The sequence below is a fragment of the Eschrichtius robustus genome, chromosome 3 (genome assembly GCF_028021215.1).
Source record: "Eschrichtius robustus isolate mEscRob2 chromosome 3, mEscRob2.pri, whole genome shotgun sequence".
Lineage (NCBI taxonomy): Eukaryota > Metazoa > Chordata > Mammalia > Artiodactyla > Eschrichtiidae > Eschrichtius > Eschrichtius robustus.
Genome location: NC_090826.1, coordinates 109,782,854 through 109,796,312, shown reverse-complemented (window position 1 = coordinate 109,796,312; position 13,459 = coordinate 109,782,854). Strand labels below are relative to the sequence as shown.

The 13,459-nt window shown below is 45.0% G+C and overlaps 1 protein-coding gene and 1 pseudogene across 3 annotated transcripts in view; both read right to left on the bottom strand.

Moving 5' to 3' along the window:
- Positions 1–12,922, bottom strand: part of TUFT1 (tuftelin 1) — a 43,751-nt gene extending 30,829 nt beyond the window's left edge. For 2 of the 3 annotated variants that reach the window (XM_068540795.1, XM_068540796.1), the window contains exon 1: positions 12,786–12,907. In XM_068540795.1, the coding sequence (XP_068396896.1) occupies positions 12,786–12,845 (60 nt within the window). In that variant the 5' untranslated portion in view covers positions 12,846–12,907. Of the gene's footprint in view, positions 1–12,785 lie in introns of all 3 variants that reach the window. The other variant, XM_068540797.1, reaches the window with a different exon arrangement.
- Positions 10,364–10,486, bottom strand: LOC137763229 (small nucleolar RNA SNORA11; annotated as a pseudogene).
- Positions 12,923–13,459: the final 537 nt, after the last annotated feature.

Sequence of the window (13,459 nt, the reverse complement as noted above, 5' to 3'; positions counted from 1 at the left end):
AAGAATGAACTAATGTACATGCAACATGGATGAACTTTACAGAAACGTTAAGCAATAGAAGTCATACACAGAAGTATACTATATGATTCCACTTATATAAAAAGTATAAAAGCAAGCAAAACTAATATATGCTTCAGAAGTCAGGACAGTGGTTACCCTTGAGGGTGGAGGGTAGGTAATGACTAGAAAGGGACAAGAGGGGGCTTCTGTGGTACTGGTAATGATCTGTTTTTTGATCTGGGTGATGGTTAGAGAAGTGTATCCAGTTTGTGAAAATTACTTGACTGTACATATATGATGTATGCACGTTTATGTATGTATGTTATTGTTTAACATACATAAATGTATGCTTTTTTTAAAAAAGCAAACAAAGAAATTTAAAACGCCTTATTGCAGCATTAAAGTCCCCTTATGATCAGACCTATCACAGTATATATCACATAATGTCTTGACTCCCACCAGTACCCCACCTGTACCCTACATTAGCTATCCCAAACGTTCCTGATCCAATTGCAGGAAGGCATCCAAATCCAAATTTCTATTTCTGTTGATGAGTTTTCCAATGCAATACACGCTCCCACCTCCCCACAAATGTACATGTCGTTTTCTCCTCCAGGGATACGCTTCCCTCCCTTGCCTCCTTGGAGAATTCCCAGTCAACCTTGAAGGCTCAGCTCTAAGAGTCCTACCCTAGCACTCCTTAGTCAGAGCCTGCTCCTGCACCCCCTGCACCCTACATATCCTACACTGTAACACTGGCCCCCTTCCTTCATAACTACTTATTCATTCATCTCCCCAATAAAATCATAAGCTCCCTGAAGACCTTGATGGCTTATTTAGTACAGTGCCTTGCTTAGAGCGGGCATATCAAAGAATATGTGTTGTGTGAATTTCAGGTACTGTGGTCTGGGATTTTCCCACTTCTCTTTCTTTTGAGAACATAAGACTCCTCAGTTTAGAGAAGTGGTATGGAATACTGGAAAAAGGCAGACATGAAAAGGGGAAAACAAGAAAAAAAAAAAAAAATGAGCGAAGACCAAGAAAGGCAACACTAAGAAGAAATATAAGCGGCTAATAAATATATGAAAGATGCTCAACCTTACCAGTAATCAAGGAAATGCAAATTAAAATAATAATGAGTTATCATTTGGGGGGAATTTCATTAAATTTTGATTTAAAGAGTGTAAGATAAGACACATAGAAGTATGCTCACAGCAGCACTGCTTGCAATGGCAAAACACTGGAAACAACCCAAATGATGCACTGACAAGTAAATGGATGAATAAAATCTGGCATATTAGTACAGTGAACTACAGCTACATGCATTGACATGAAGGAATCTCAAAATTAATGTTATGCAAAAAAGTAAGCAGTAGAATATAGATGATACCATGTATACAAAGTTCAAAACATGTCAAACTAAGCAATATATTACTTGAGCATGTAGTAAAAGTATAATAAAAAGCAAGAAAATAAACACAAAATTCACAAATTCTGTGGAGGAAGCAGAGGGGTTATGATCCAGAAAGGACCCCAGGGGGCTTCAAAAGTATTGGTCATGTTCTGTTTCTTAACCTGGTTGTTCAGTACACCAGGACCATTTTATTGCTATGCTTTAAAACTTCCCATATAGGGACTTCCCTGGTGGTCCAGTGGTTAAGACTCCGTACTTCCACTGCAGGGCGCGTGGCACGGTTCGATCCCTGGTCATCAGGGAACTAAAACCCCACAGGCCACACGGTGTGGCCAAAAAAAAAAACTTCCCATATACACAAGAATCCTTTCTTGCTTTTCAGTAAGCGAGTGAGTTACTTCATGTGAATCCTACAGAAATATTATTTTTATTTTTATTTTTTAAAATACTTATTTATTTATTTGGCTGCGTTGGGTCGTAGTTGCAGCACGTGGGATCTTCGTTGCAGCGTGTGGGCTCTTTATTGCGGCGCTCGGGCTCTAGAGCACGTGGGCTCAATAGTTGCAGCGCTCAGGCTCTCTAATTGTGGTGTGCAGGCTCAGTAGTTGTGGCGCACCAGTTTAGTTGCCCTGCAGCATGTGGGATCTTAGTTCCCCAACCAGGGATCGAACCCCGGTTCCCTGCATTGGAAGGCAGATTCTTAACCACTGGACCACCAGGGAAGTCCCAGAAATATCATTTTTAGATCAAGTGACTGGCAAATTTTAAAGATACTGATAATACCTAGGGTTGGTGAGGATGCAGGGAAAAAGACTAATCTCCCATGTATATCGTTGGAGATTATAAAAGTATTTTTAGAAACTAATTTGGGGATATTAATAAAGAGTTTGCATATTTTATAAACCCTTTGAGTAATTCCACTTTTATGAATATGGCCTATGAAAATCCATGCACATTTGCCCAAAGATATGTGTGTAAAGCTGTTGACTGCAATACTCTTTGCAATAGTTAAAGACGTGGAAACAGCATAAATATTCATGAGTGAGTGTGTGAATCAAGTATGGTAACATCCACACCATGAAATACTACACTGCTGATAAATAAACCTCTATAAATTGACAGGAAAAGACCTCCAAGACATATTAAGTGAAAAAAAAGCAAGTCACAAATTCATTCATAAAATATGACTTCTTATTTATTTAAGTACATACATATATTCATTGTATTGGTAATTGCCGGTTCCTAAATAAAGCAATTACTACATGCTGAGCCCTACTGGGCGCTGTTCTAAGTGCTTTACATGTATTAACTCATTTAATCCTCACAACACAACTATATGGTAGGTATAAATTCCCATTTTATAGACAAGAAAACTGAGGCACAGAAGTTAAGTATCTTGCCCAAGGTCATATAACTAGTAAGGAGCAGAGCCAGGATTCAAACCCAGGCCCTGTGGCTCCAGAGTCTGTGCTCCTACCCACCATGCCACGTTGGCATTTCTTGAAAGTAAGCACAACAGAAAAGCACTGAATTCATATACACTAAGCTAGAGAAAGTCAAGGGAGTCAAGGGACTTTCAGTCCATATACTTCTATAGTGTTTTAAACTTCTGCAACAAACATGTATTTGTGTGACATTCCTATAATAAAATAAATAAAATAAAGAGAAGGAAAGAAAAAGTACTAAACTTAGAGGTGGGATCTGAGTCCGACCCCTACTAATCCTTGAGCAAATCATTTTATTTCTCTGGGCAATTTTCCGTCTACAAAATGGGGGTAATAATACCTACCTTGCTTACACTTTAGGCAGGGTAGGTAGATGTGTAGGAACAGTGTGAAAGTGCTTTGCAAACCATAAATCACTTCACAAAAGTAAGGCAGCATCAACTTTCCCAAGGAGCTCTGGAAAGACTGCAAGGGAGGAGAGTAGGTGAGACAAACTGTCTAAAAGAAGCCTATGAATAAATCTAGGGTTCTCTCTGGCACCTCATCCTCTAGAACCAGAGGAGCCAGTCTGTAAGGCCACAGACTTCACCCCACAACCCCAAACCATAGCCAAGAAGGAAAACCCAGGCCCCTCTCTGCTTGGTGCCATTGGTTGTTTTCTGGGGCTGGAGTGACCCCAAGGCTGCGAGCAGGCTCCAGGAAGCTTTAGGAATACCCCAAGATGTCTAGCAGGGTGGTCCCCACTGGGTACTCTCTGAACAGCAAGATAGGAAAGGGAGCCATCTTCTCTAAGGAAAAAGGAACAGAGCTAATCACAAGGTAAGCAGTCTCTAACCTCATAAACATTCTTGGGGAGAAGCCCAGCCACCTTCAAATTACAGGCAGCCTCTCCACTCTGTTCAAACAAATCTCCAGCTGTGACTCACTCCTCAGAGCGGGGAGGGGGTAAACACATAGCTGAGGGCTTAGAGATCAAGACGTTAAGGAGGAGTGATATGGAGATATATCAGGGAGGCCCCAGAGGCTCATGTGAATAGGGGAAAGAGCTATGGGAAAATACGTTTCCCCAGCTCCCACTCCCCAGGCTGCTATGAGGGCCATGAGGACTGGATGGCAGGTGAGGATCAAGGGACTCCGAGAAGGAAGTAAGGGAAGTGGAAGATTGCCCCTGAGCTGGAAACCAGCATCCTTAATTTATCCTCTCCCTATAACCCCCTCCTCCACCATTTTGTCTCTCAATCCTGTTCCCTGGTCCCACCGGGAATGTACATGGTCTCTCAAGCTGCTACAGCAGCAGCCACCTCAACCTTCCCCTTCTGAGAAATGGGAATAGCCAGCACCTTGAAACAATGGTTCCCAAGAGGTCAGGATGAGGAAAGCCCCAATAAAGTCAAAGAGGCCAGATGCAGAGGTTGGGGGATGACCCTCTCTTGGCTAAGACTCCTAACCCACTCAGCTCACAGATCTCAGGTATCCTTGGTCCTGCCTTTCACAGGGTTCTCTAGGTCAGAGATGGCCCTTTGTTGGGGATGGCACAAAGAATCATTCCTGCTCCTCCCCACAGATTAACCAACAGAACAGATATTTGTTTTTTGTCTGGCTACCTGCCCAGAGGCATGGGCTGGACAAGCTCTATGCAGAGGGCTGACCAGGGTGTCTGGGAGGTGACATGAGAAAAACGGATTTAGGGTGGCACCCTAAATGGGGCAGCCCTTCTCATTCCCTGGAATCACCAGGGCCTGGAAGTGAGAGTGTGTACATAGAGGGAGGTGGGCTCCTGAACTCTCCACTCTGAGGAAGACACCCTTTTGCTCAGCCAATCTCCCTTCAAGAAACCCACCTAGTGCCCAGCCAGCCTGGAATTCCCAGTTCCCCAGCACCCTCTCCCTTCTCTAGTCTCTGATTACCTTGCTTTGCGATTTTTGCTTCTTTGCCTCCAGGCCCTAGAAGACCATTTCCTCTTCTTACCCCTGTATTTTCTTCTCCTCTTCCTGCCCCTGCTGGCTAGGCTTAAATCTGGGCCAACAGCCTCCCTGGCACATACCTGTTCCCTCAACTAAACCTCCCCACCCCTAGGAGACAAAGGTGTTTCACAAGACTCTGCATCGTGACGCAAAGAGGCACATACCATAATTACCAGCAGGCGAGGAAGCCTGCCCCACCTGCTCTGAGCACGCGTGTGTGGAACCAAAACCATCTGCGTGCACACACCGCCCCACTACTCCCACCCGGGAGAAATATGGGCAAACTCTGGCGCCCAATGCCTGGTGACTGGGTAAGCCTCCTCACCCAGATCCTCCCACAGAGCCCAGGATTCCCCAAATTCCTGGCAGGCTTGGAGACATCAGCTGTAGTGCTCCTGAAGGTGAGAACTTGGCAATGAATGGGGGAGATGGAATGGGGTGAGGAGGAATTTATGGGCTGAGCTTGAGGCAGGTCTCATGAGTGGAAGGAACAGGCAGTCACCAAACTTGAATGGTTCCTCTGCCCAGGAGTTTCTTCCCCACCCAGGTATGACAGAGCCAGGGCTTCCACCGTTTTAGAATTCATTCATTCCTTTGGAGTAAGCATCAATGACTCCAGATGAATCCCCTTTTAAAATGCAAACATTCTGACCCAGCAATTCCAATCCTAGGTATTTCTTTCCAAGAGAAAGTAAAATGTAAGTCCACATAAAAACTTGTAAACAAATGTTCATAGCAGCATAATTCACAATACACAAAAAGAAGAAACAACCCACTAATAAGGACCTACTGTCTAGCACAGGGAACTCTACTCAATACTCTGTAATGGGCTACATGGGAAAAGAATCTAAAACGAGTGGATATATGTATATGTATAACTGATTCACTTTGCTGTACACCTGAAACTAACACAACATTGTAAATCAACTATACTCCAATAAAAATTTAAAAAAAAAAGAAACAACCCCAAAGTCCACTAACATTTATTCACGATGAACATGTCATAATATATCCATACAATGGAATATTATTCAGCCATAAGAAGGAATGAAATACTGATTCATGTTACAACATGGATCAACCTTAAAAACAGGCTTATTGAAGGAAGCCAGTCACCAAGGATCACATATTATATGATTACCTTTAGATAAAATATCTAGAATAAGCAAATCATAGAGAGAGAAAGTAGACTGGTGGGATTTGGGGGGGTGTTGGAAGAAAATGGGGAGTGACTGCTAATGGGTCAGGATTTCTTTCTGGGGTGATGAAAATATTCTAAAATCAGTTGTGCTGATGACTATACAACTGTGAATATACTAAAAACCAATGAACTGTATACTTTAAATGGGTGATATGTACAGTATGTGAATTATATCTCAATAAAGCTGTTATAAAAAGAAATGAGGGGCTTCCCTGGTGGCGCAGTGGTTAAGAATCTGCCTGCCAATGCAGGGGACACAGGTTCGAGCCCTGGTCTGGGAAGATCCCACATGCCACGGAGCAACTGAGCCCGTGAGCCACAACTACTGAGCCTGCGCGTCTGGAGCCTGTGCTCCGCAACGGGAGAGGCTGCGATAGTGAGAGGCCCGCGCACCGCGATGAAGAGTGGCCCCCGCTCGCCGCAACTGGAGAAAGCCCTCGCACAGAAACGAAGACCCAACACAGCCAAAAATAAATTAAAAAAAAAAAAAAAAAGAAATGAGGCCCATAGTAAGCCTTCAGTAAATTACAGCTTTAGTTTTAAAAAAAAAGAGTCGGGCTCAGGAAAGACTTGGCATGTAACTAATGCAGCTTCTGAGGTCCTAAAGGAATGACACCTATTCCAGGGTAAAGACAAAGGTTCAGAGTGCAACTGATATAAAATTTCAAATCCACTCAGGCATTGAGAGAACCTCTCTGGCGTAGACTGACCAATATAAAAAAAGGAGAGAGGACTGGTGGTGGGCGGGGGAGGGGAGAGCAAATATTCTAAGGAAGGGTAACACTGATAGGATACTTAAAGGGAATCACTTTATCAGAGTCCAGTGCATCATGGGATACCAGCTGCCTTGGCCATGATTTCAGAAAAAGGAGGAGGAGGAAAGGAGCCCAGAGTGGGATGCTAAAATATGAACCCTGATTATCACTCTAAGACAGTCCTGGCTGAGTTGGGACTAGCGAAGGTTACGCAGGTCTTCACTCTGGGTCTACCTATAGGTCCCTTCTAATCCTCAAGACCCTCCACTGGCAGAGGAAAGGGGAAAGGAACATGTAAGAGCAAACATCAACATAATGAGAAGGAGCAAACCTTGACCAGACCACAGAGTTCCCAGACTCTTTCTCCATCCCTTGACCAGGGGAAGATAAAACACTCTAGCCAGTAAGTAACAGAATATAACAACTAACATCTGAGCACCTACCATGTGCCAGGCATTGTGCTTAATATTTCATATGCATTCTTCACAACAACCTTATGAGAAGGGTGAAATTATTATCCCCATTTTACGGAGGAGGAAACTGAGACTGAAGAGATAAAGTAATTTACCAAAGTGATCTTGGGCAAAGCAAACACTGAAGCCCTGACTCTAGTCCACTGGGTCAGATTCCCAGAACCAGGCTCTTAACCACAATGTTATTAATAGAATCATAGTTTAGTCAAAAATTGTGATATACCAAAAATGGGCAGAAGACCTAAATAGACATTTCTCCAAAGTAGACATACAGATTACCAACAAACACATGAAAAGATGCTCAACATCACTAATCATTAGAGAAATGCAAATCAAAACCACAATAAGGTACCACCTCACACCAGTTAGAATGGGCATCATCAAAAAATTTACAAACGATAAATGCTGGAGACGGTATGGAGAAAAGGGAACCCTCCTGCACTGTGGGTGGGAATGTAAATTGATACAGCCACTATGGAGAACAGTACGGAGGTTCCTTAAAAAACTAAAAACAGAGCTACCATATGACCCAGCAATCACACTACTGGGCATATGCCCTGAGAAAACCGTAATTCAAAAAGATACATGTACCACAATGTTCACTGCAGCACTATTTACAATAGCCAGGACATGGAAGCAACCTAAATGTCCATTGACAGATGAAGGGATAAAGAAGATGTGGCACATATATACAATGGAATATTACTCAGCCATAAAAAGGAACAAAACTGAGTTATTTGTAATGAGGTGGATGGACCTAGAGTCCATACAGAGTGAAGGAAGTCAGAAAGAGAAAAACAAATACCGTATGCTAACACACATATATGGAATCTAAAAAAACGGTACTGATGAACCTAGTGGCAGGGCAGTAATAAAGATGCAGACGTAGAGAACGGACTTGAGGACACAGGGGGAAAGGGGAAGCTGGGATGAAGTGAGAGAGTAGCACTGACATATATACACTACCAGATGTAAAATGGATGGCTAGTGGGAAGCAGCCGCATAGCACAGGGAGATAAGTTCAGTGCTTTGTGACCACCTAGAGTGGTGGGATAGGGAGAGTGGGAGGGAGGCTCAAGAGGGAGGAGATATGGGGATATATGTATATGTATAGCTGATTCACTTTGTTATAAAGCAGAAACTAACACAGCGTTGTAAAGCAATTATACTCCAATAACGATATTAAAAAAAATTGTGATATAATTTCTTTGGGAAGATGAGAGAAGGAAAGGGGAGCATGTAAGGAGTGGGAGTATAAACCTTCCTATAATTCCTACAATAGGAAGTCAATGATGTCTAAAACTGATAAATCATAAGCATACTATTTAGAAACATGGCAGTAAACACTAGAAAGAGCTAAACGAGTTAAAAGTGGTAACTTCCATGGGGCAGGCCTTGCATAGGGAACTGCTTACAATTTTCTTTTAAAGGCCTTTTGATATTAATAGATCTTTTAAAAATCATACACACATATTCCTTTGATAAAAAATGATTAAAAAGGAAAAAGAAAGAAAATCAGAGATCATGCAAATCAAAGTCTACTGTTGCTCTTGCCACAGTTTCCATCCTCCTCCACTGATAACAGCACTTGGGTTTGGCTTTGGAGAATCTCCCTCCTTCACTGGGCAATCTGGTGGGCCTGTCAATCAAGGAACCCCAACATGCCCTGGCCAAGTGGGGGAAGGGGCCAGTGACACCCTCTTGGAATCTTGAGCAGAATGGCAAAAAGACCTAAAACAGCTGGAACCACTTCACCCAGAAGTAGAAACCCTCCATTAGTACCTTCCACTTACCCAGGCCCCAGGACTCCCTTGGTTTGGACTTTTTAAGCTCTCCTTTAAATCCTCTGAGTTGCCCATTTCCGTCTAATAAATTCCTCTTTTGCTTAAGTTAGCTGGAGCCACTCTCTGTTGCTTATAATAAGGGAACTTAATGGGAATGTCTAAAAAAAATGAGTTTGAGGTTAATCTGTGCTTTTATTTGCCACTACAGTGGCTTGCAAACTTTTTTGACCTAAAAAATACATTTTACATCACAATCAAATAAACACACACACACATATATATAATACGTATACACAGATATAACTGAAACAAAAGTTTTGCCAAAATGTCTACCCTAACACTCTGAGAGTGTTAATTCTATTTCTTTTTTTAAAGACTTTATTGTTTTTAGAGCAGTTTTAGGTTTACAACAAAATTAGCACAAAGGTACAGAAATTTCTCATATACCTCCCCACACACACGCATAGCCATTATCAATATCATTCACCAGAATGGTACTTTTTAACCAAAGATGAACATACATTGATACATCGTAATCACCCAACATCCACAGATCACCTTAGGGTTCACTCTAATGAAGTGAATGGTGCTGCACATTCTATGGGTTTGGACAAAGGTATAATGACATATATCCATCGTTATAATATCATACGAAGCATTTTCACTGCCCTAAAAAACTTCTGTACTCTGTGTATTCATCTCCCCTCTCCCTGCAGACTCCTGGCATCCATTCATCTTTTTACTGTCTCCATAGTTTTACCTTTTCCAGAATGGCATATAGTTGGAATCTCTTTCCTTTTTTTTTTTTTTAATAGATTTATTTATTTATTTTTGGCTGCGTTGGGTCTTCGTTGCTGCCTGCGGGCTTTCTCTAGTTGCAGCGAGCGGGGGCTGCTCTTCGTTGCGGTGCGCGGGCTTCTCATTGCGGTGGCCTCTCGTTGCGGAGCACGGGCTCTAGGCACGCGGGCTTCAATAGCTGTGGCGCGTGGGCTCAGTAGTTGTGGCTCGTGGGCTCTAGAGCACAGGCTAAGTAGTTGTGGCACACGGGCTTAGCTGCTCCGCGGCATGTGGGATCTTCCCGGACCAGGGCTCGAACCCGTGTCCCCTGCATTGGCAGGCGGATTCTTAACCACTGCGCCACCAAGGAAGCCCTCTTTCTTTCTTTTTGAAAAGAGAGTTCAAAGCCTTTATGAGTATAAGACCACTCATGGCCCACCCATGCATGGACTAGACAGGATCTAAAGGACAAACTCTTCTAATACTGCAACTTTTCCTCTAATATTGAGCCCTGTCCCACTGGTCCTGCCCAGTGGAGGTACAGGGGGACATGTGTAGGGTATTTGTTTATAGGAAGGCCACAAGTTTTGTGCCCCTTGTTACAATGATTCCTGTTGGGTGTGTTGTAAACAGAGGAACCATTTCTTCAGGCCTCCTGCTCTGAGCACATCTATTTCTTTTTTAACGCTGGTTCTGACCCACTAAGTTGATCTCAGTGATTATGTGATTATGATCAGCAGTTTGAAAAAAAAACACTGGCTCCCTATACCTGCCGCATCTGCCTCCAACAATAAAAGCAACCCAGAGAATGAATTAGCCATATTTCCATGTCCATGTGTAGTGCACTGAGGCATATGGCCTGGCTGGTGGAGAAATACCAACACAGTCCCAGGGTCCTGACATTCACTAGGACACACCAGACAGTTAAACTGTCTACGCTGCGGACACCAGAAGAAACATCTGTTCGTTTATTTATTCACTCACTCACTTGACACATGCACTGAGCACTCCTTCAATGGTGTGAATATACAAGAGGTTCCTGAGGACTGTCCAGAGCCATAAATTCTATCTGCAGGATGGCTCAGAGGAGAGGAATCCAGGAAAAAGCTTGTCTCCTGACTGATCAATTGTTCACGATCTCCTCCCCTTCCTTAAGAGCTCAGGAATGTCTCTAACGCCAGATCTCAGCAATAGTTATGTCATTCCCACCTTTGAAGTCAAATAACTCTCAAGCCCAGCTTAGAAAGAAGGGATAAAAGGGAATTTCTGTCTCCCCCTCATTCTAGAGGTCTCTGATAAGCTTCAAACTAATCTATGGCTGGAGATTGTTTGAATTCCTTGCTATTTTTCAATCCACTATTTTCCCCCGCCAGACAAGCAGCAAAACATCAAGTGATAGAAGAGAGTGTCAATTCATTCTCAACACTGCCAATGCCTTAGACTTAAGACTTTTCTGGATCTCTTTTCTACAGCAAGCAAAAAGAAGCCCAAACACCCCTCTCCTTTATTTCCGTCATACCCCGTTCCCTGCCTCAACCATCCCAAGACAGTGAGCAAGCTCATGCAGTAGGACTTGGGGCTGACACAATAGAGGATGGATTTTTTCCATCTACTGAAGATGAGGGATGGAGGTACTGGGTTTGGGCAGTAGCAAGACCTGAATTGTAATGTGGTAGAAACTCTCACAGCCTGGGCAGAAACAGAGAGGGGACTGTGAACAGAATTAAGTTATCATCTATACCCTAAACTTGAAATGAGAAACTATTCAACAAATATTCTTTGAAGAGCCATAATTCAGGTGCGCATGGGTTAGCTCTATCTCAAGGGCATGCTGAGAGAGGAAGAGGGGAAGGGAATCAGAATCGGAGTGGAGTGGGGGAAAGGGAGGCATACAAACGCCCCATCACCTTGTCTCCCATTTCATTCTCCCCCCACAGTAGCTTGGAAATTGATGAAATAATACACACCCATTCTGGGTTAAGTTCCCCAGCAGACCTAGAAACACTCAGCCACAAGTTACCCTCCTCTGCCTCTGGAGAGGAAGAATCCTACGGTCTGCTGGGGTGGGGAGGAGACCAGGTACTGGGAACCAAGGGAGTGAGGGGAGCTGGGCAGATCGGTTAGCACTGGAGCAGACGGGTTAGCACTCCTCTCTCCCCCACTCATTCCGTCCAGAAGCTCTCGCGTAAGTCACTTCCCTCCCCTTCTCAGCCCAGGTTCTGGCATCCCCTCCATCCACTTGCCCCGGGCTTGAAGGCTGGAGACGGAAGCAAAACCAACAACACGTCTCAGGAAGCTATCGGTTGGCCGATGGGGGGAGGGGAGCAGGAGACCCTCCATGGGGGAAAGAGGAGAAATCCTCTTTCAGCAGAGAGATGGCCCCCAAGCAGACAGCCCTATCCCCCCCTAGCGAAAGATAAGAGTCCCTGGCCAATCTCAGCGTACCTGGAGTTCTACCGCCCCCACCCTCCAGTCCAATCCCTAGGATTTCACTCTCTACCCTTTGTCTTGCTAGTGCTCACCCAAAGCCCCATGAAGTTCTTTGAAGGGCCCCTGAGGTCACCAGGACCCACAGAAAAGCCTAGTCCCCCTCGTTGGGAACCAAAGTCCAAAAGAGCACAGGGATCCCGTCCCTGGAGCTCATTCTCCTACGACGCAATCTAGCAGCGCACAGGACTCCTGAGCAGCGCGCACCCGGAGACCCGCGCTCAGTTCCGGGCAGGAGCCGCAGTGTCCTCCCAAAGGACAGGGACGCCCCTTGTCCTCGAGCCTCAAAACAGTCTTCATCCCGCAACTCCCCGGGATTCCACCGCCCGCCGCGAAGCGGCAGAAAAAGAGAAGCACCGCGAGGAGCTGACCGCACTGAGCGCTGCACCAGGTGATGTCAGCAAACTCCTCGCTGGGCACTGGAAGGGCGGAATTAGAAACCGAGAATACCGCGCGAGGGAGGCGGTGCGGACGCTTTTTCTTACCGCGGTCTGCCCCTCCGGGTGCACATCCGCCAATGTACACCAGCTATGCGTCCCGTTCATCTTCTGCTGGGGTAGCAGCTAGGACCCCAACCCTGGGCCCTGCTGTCCGGCTTCTCCTAGACTGGCGCGCTCCGAACCTTCCCTTGTATAAGCGCGTCAGGGGCGGAGGCACGATAGGACACACCCCCTAGGACGCCGTTCGCCAACGAGCGAGCAAAGGTATGAAGTGGGCGTGGCCTAGACTTTTCAGGGCGCGCCCATCTGCGCTCTCTCAGATTTACCTAAAGGTGGGGCTTGGGAGCTGTTTATCTGCTTAACTGAAGTTTTGCCTAGCGTTATGTATGGTTGTACCTCAAACATTAGTCTTGCCCTCCCCTTTCAGCTCCAAGACCAGTATTGGTAAGACAGAATCACCCTGCCTGCCCCTAGAGGATGAGGAGTTCGAAAAAAGCTTCCATGCATTCTCCTCTCCCTATACATAGGCCAGCCTGTAGGCTTTGTGGAGCTGAGCAAACATTTCCTCCACTGTACAGGCTCCCAAGACCAGCTCACTCAGACTGGCCTAAGCCAGTCTGGCAGGTGCCCTTCCCTGGCAGAAAGCCCAGGACAAAGGCAAAGCAAGCTCGGCTCTGGGTGGGGCTTGTTTTGCAGAAGCTATTATACCAAAGCTGCCC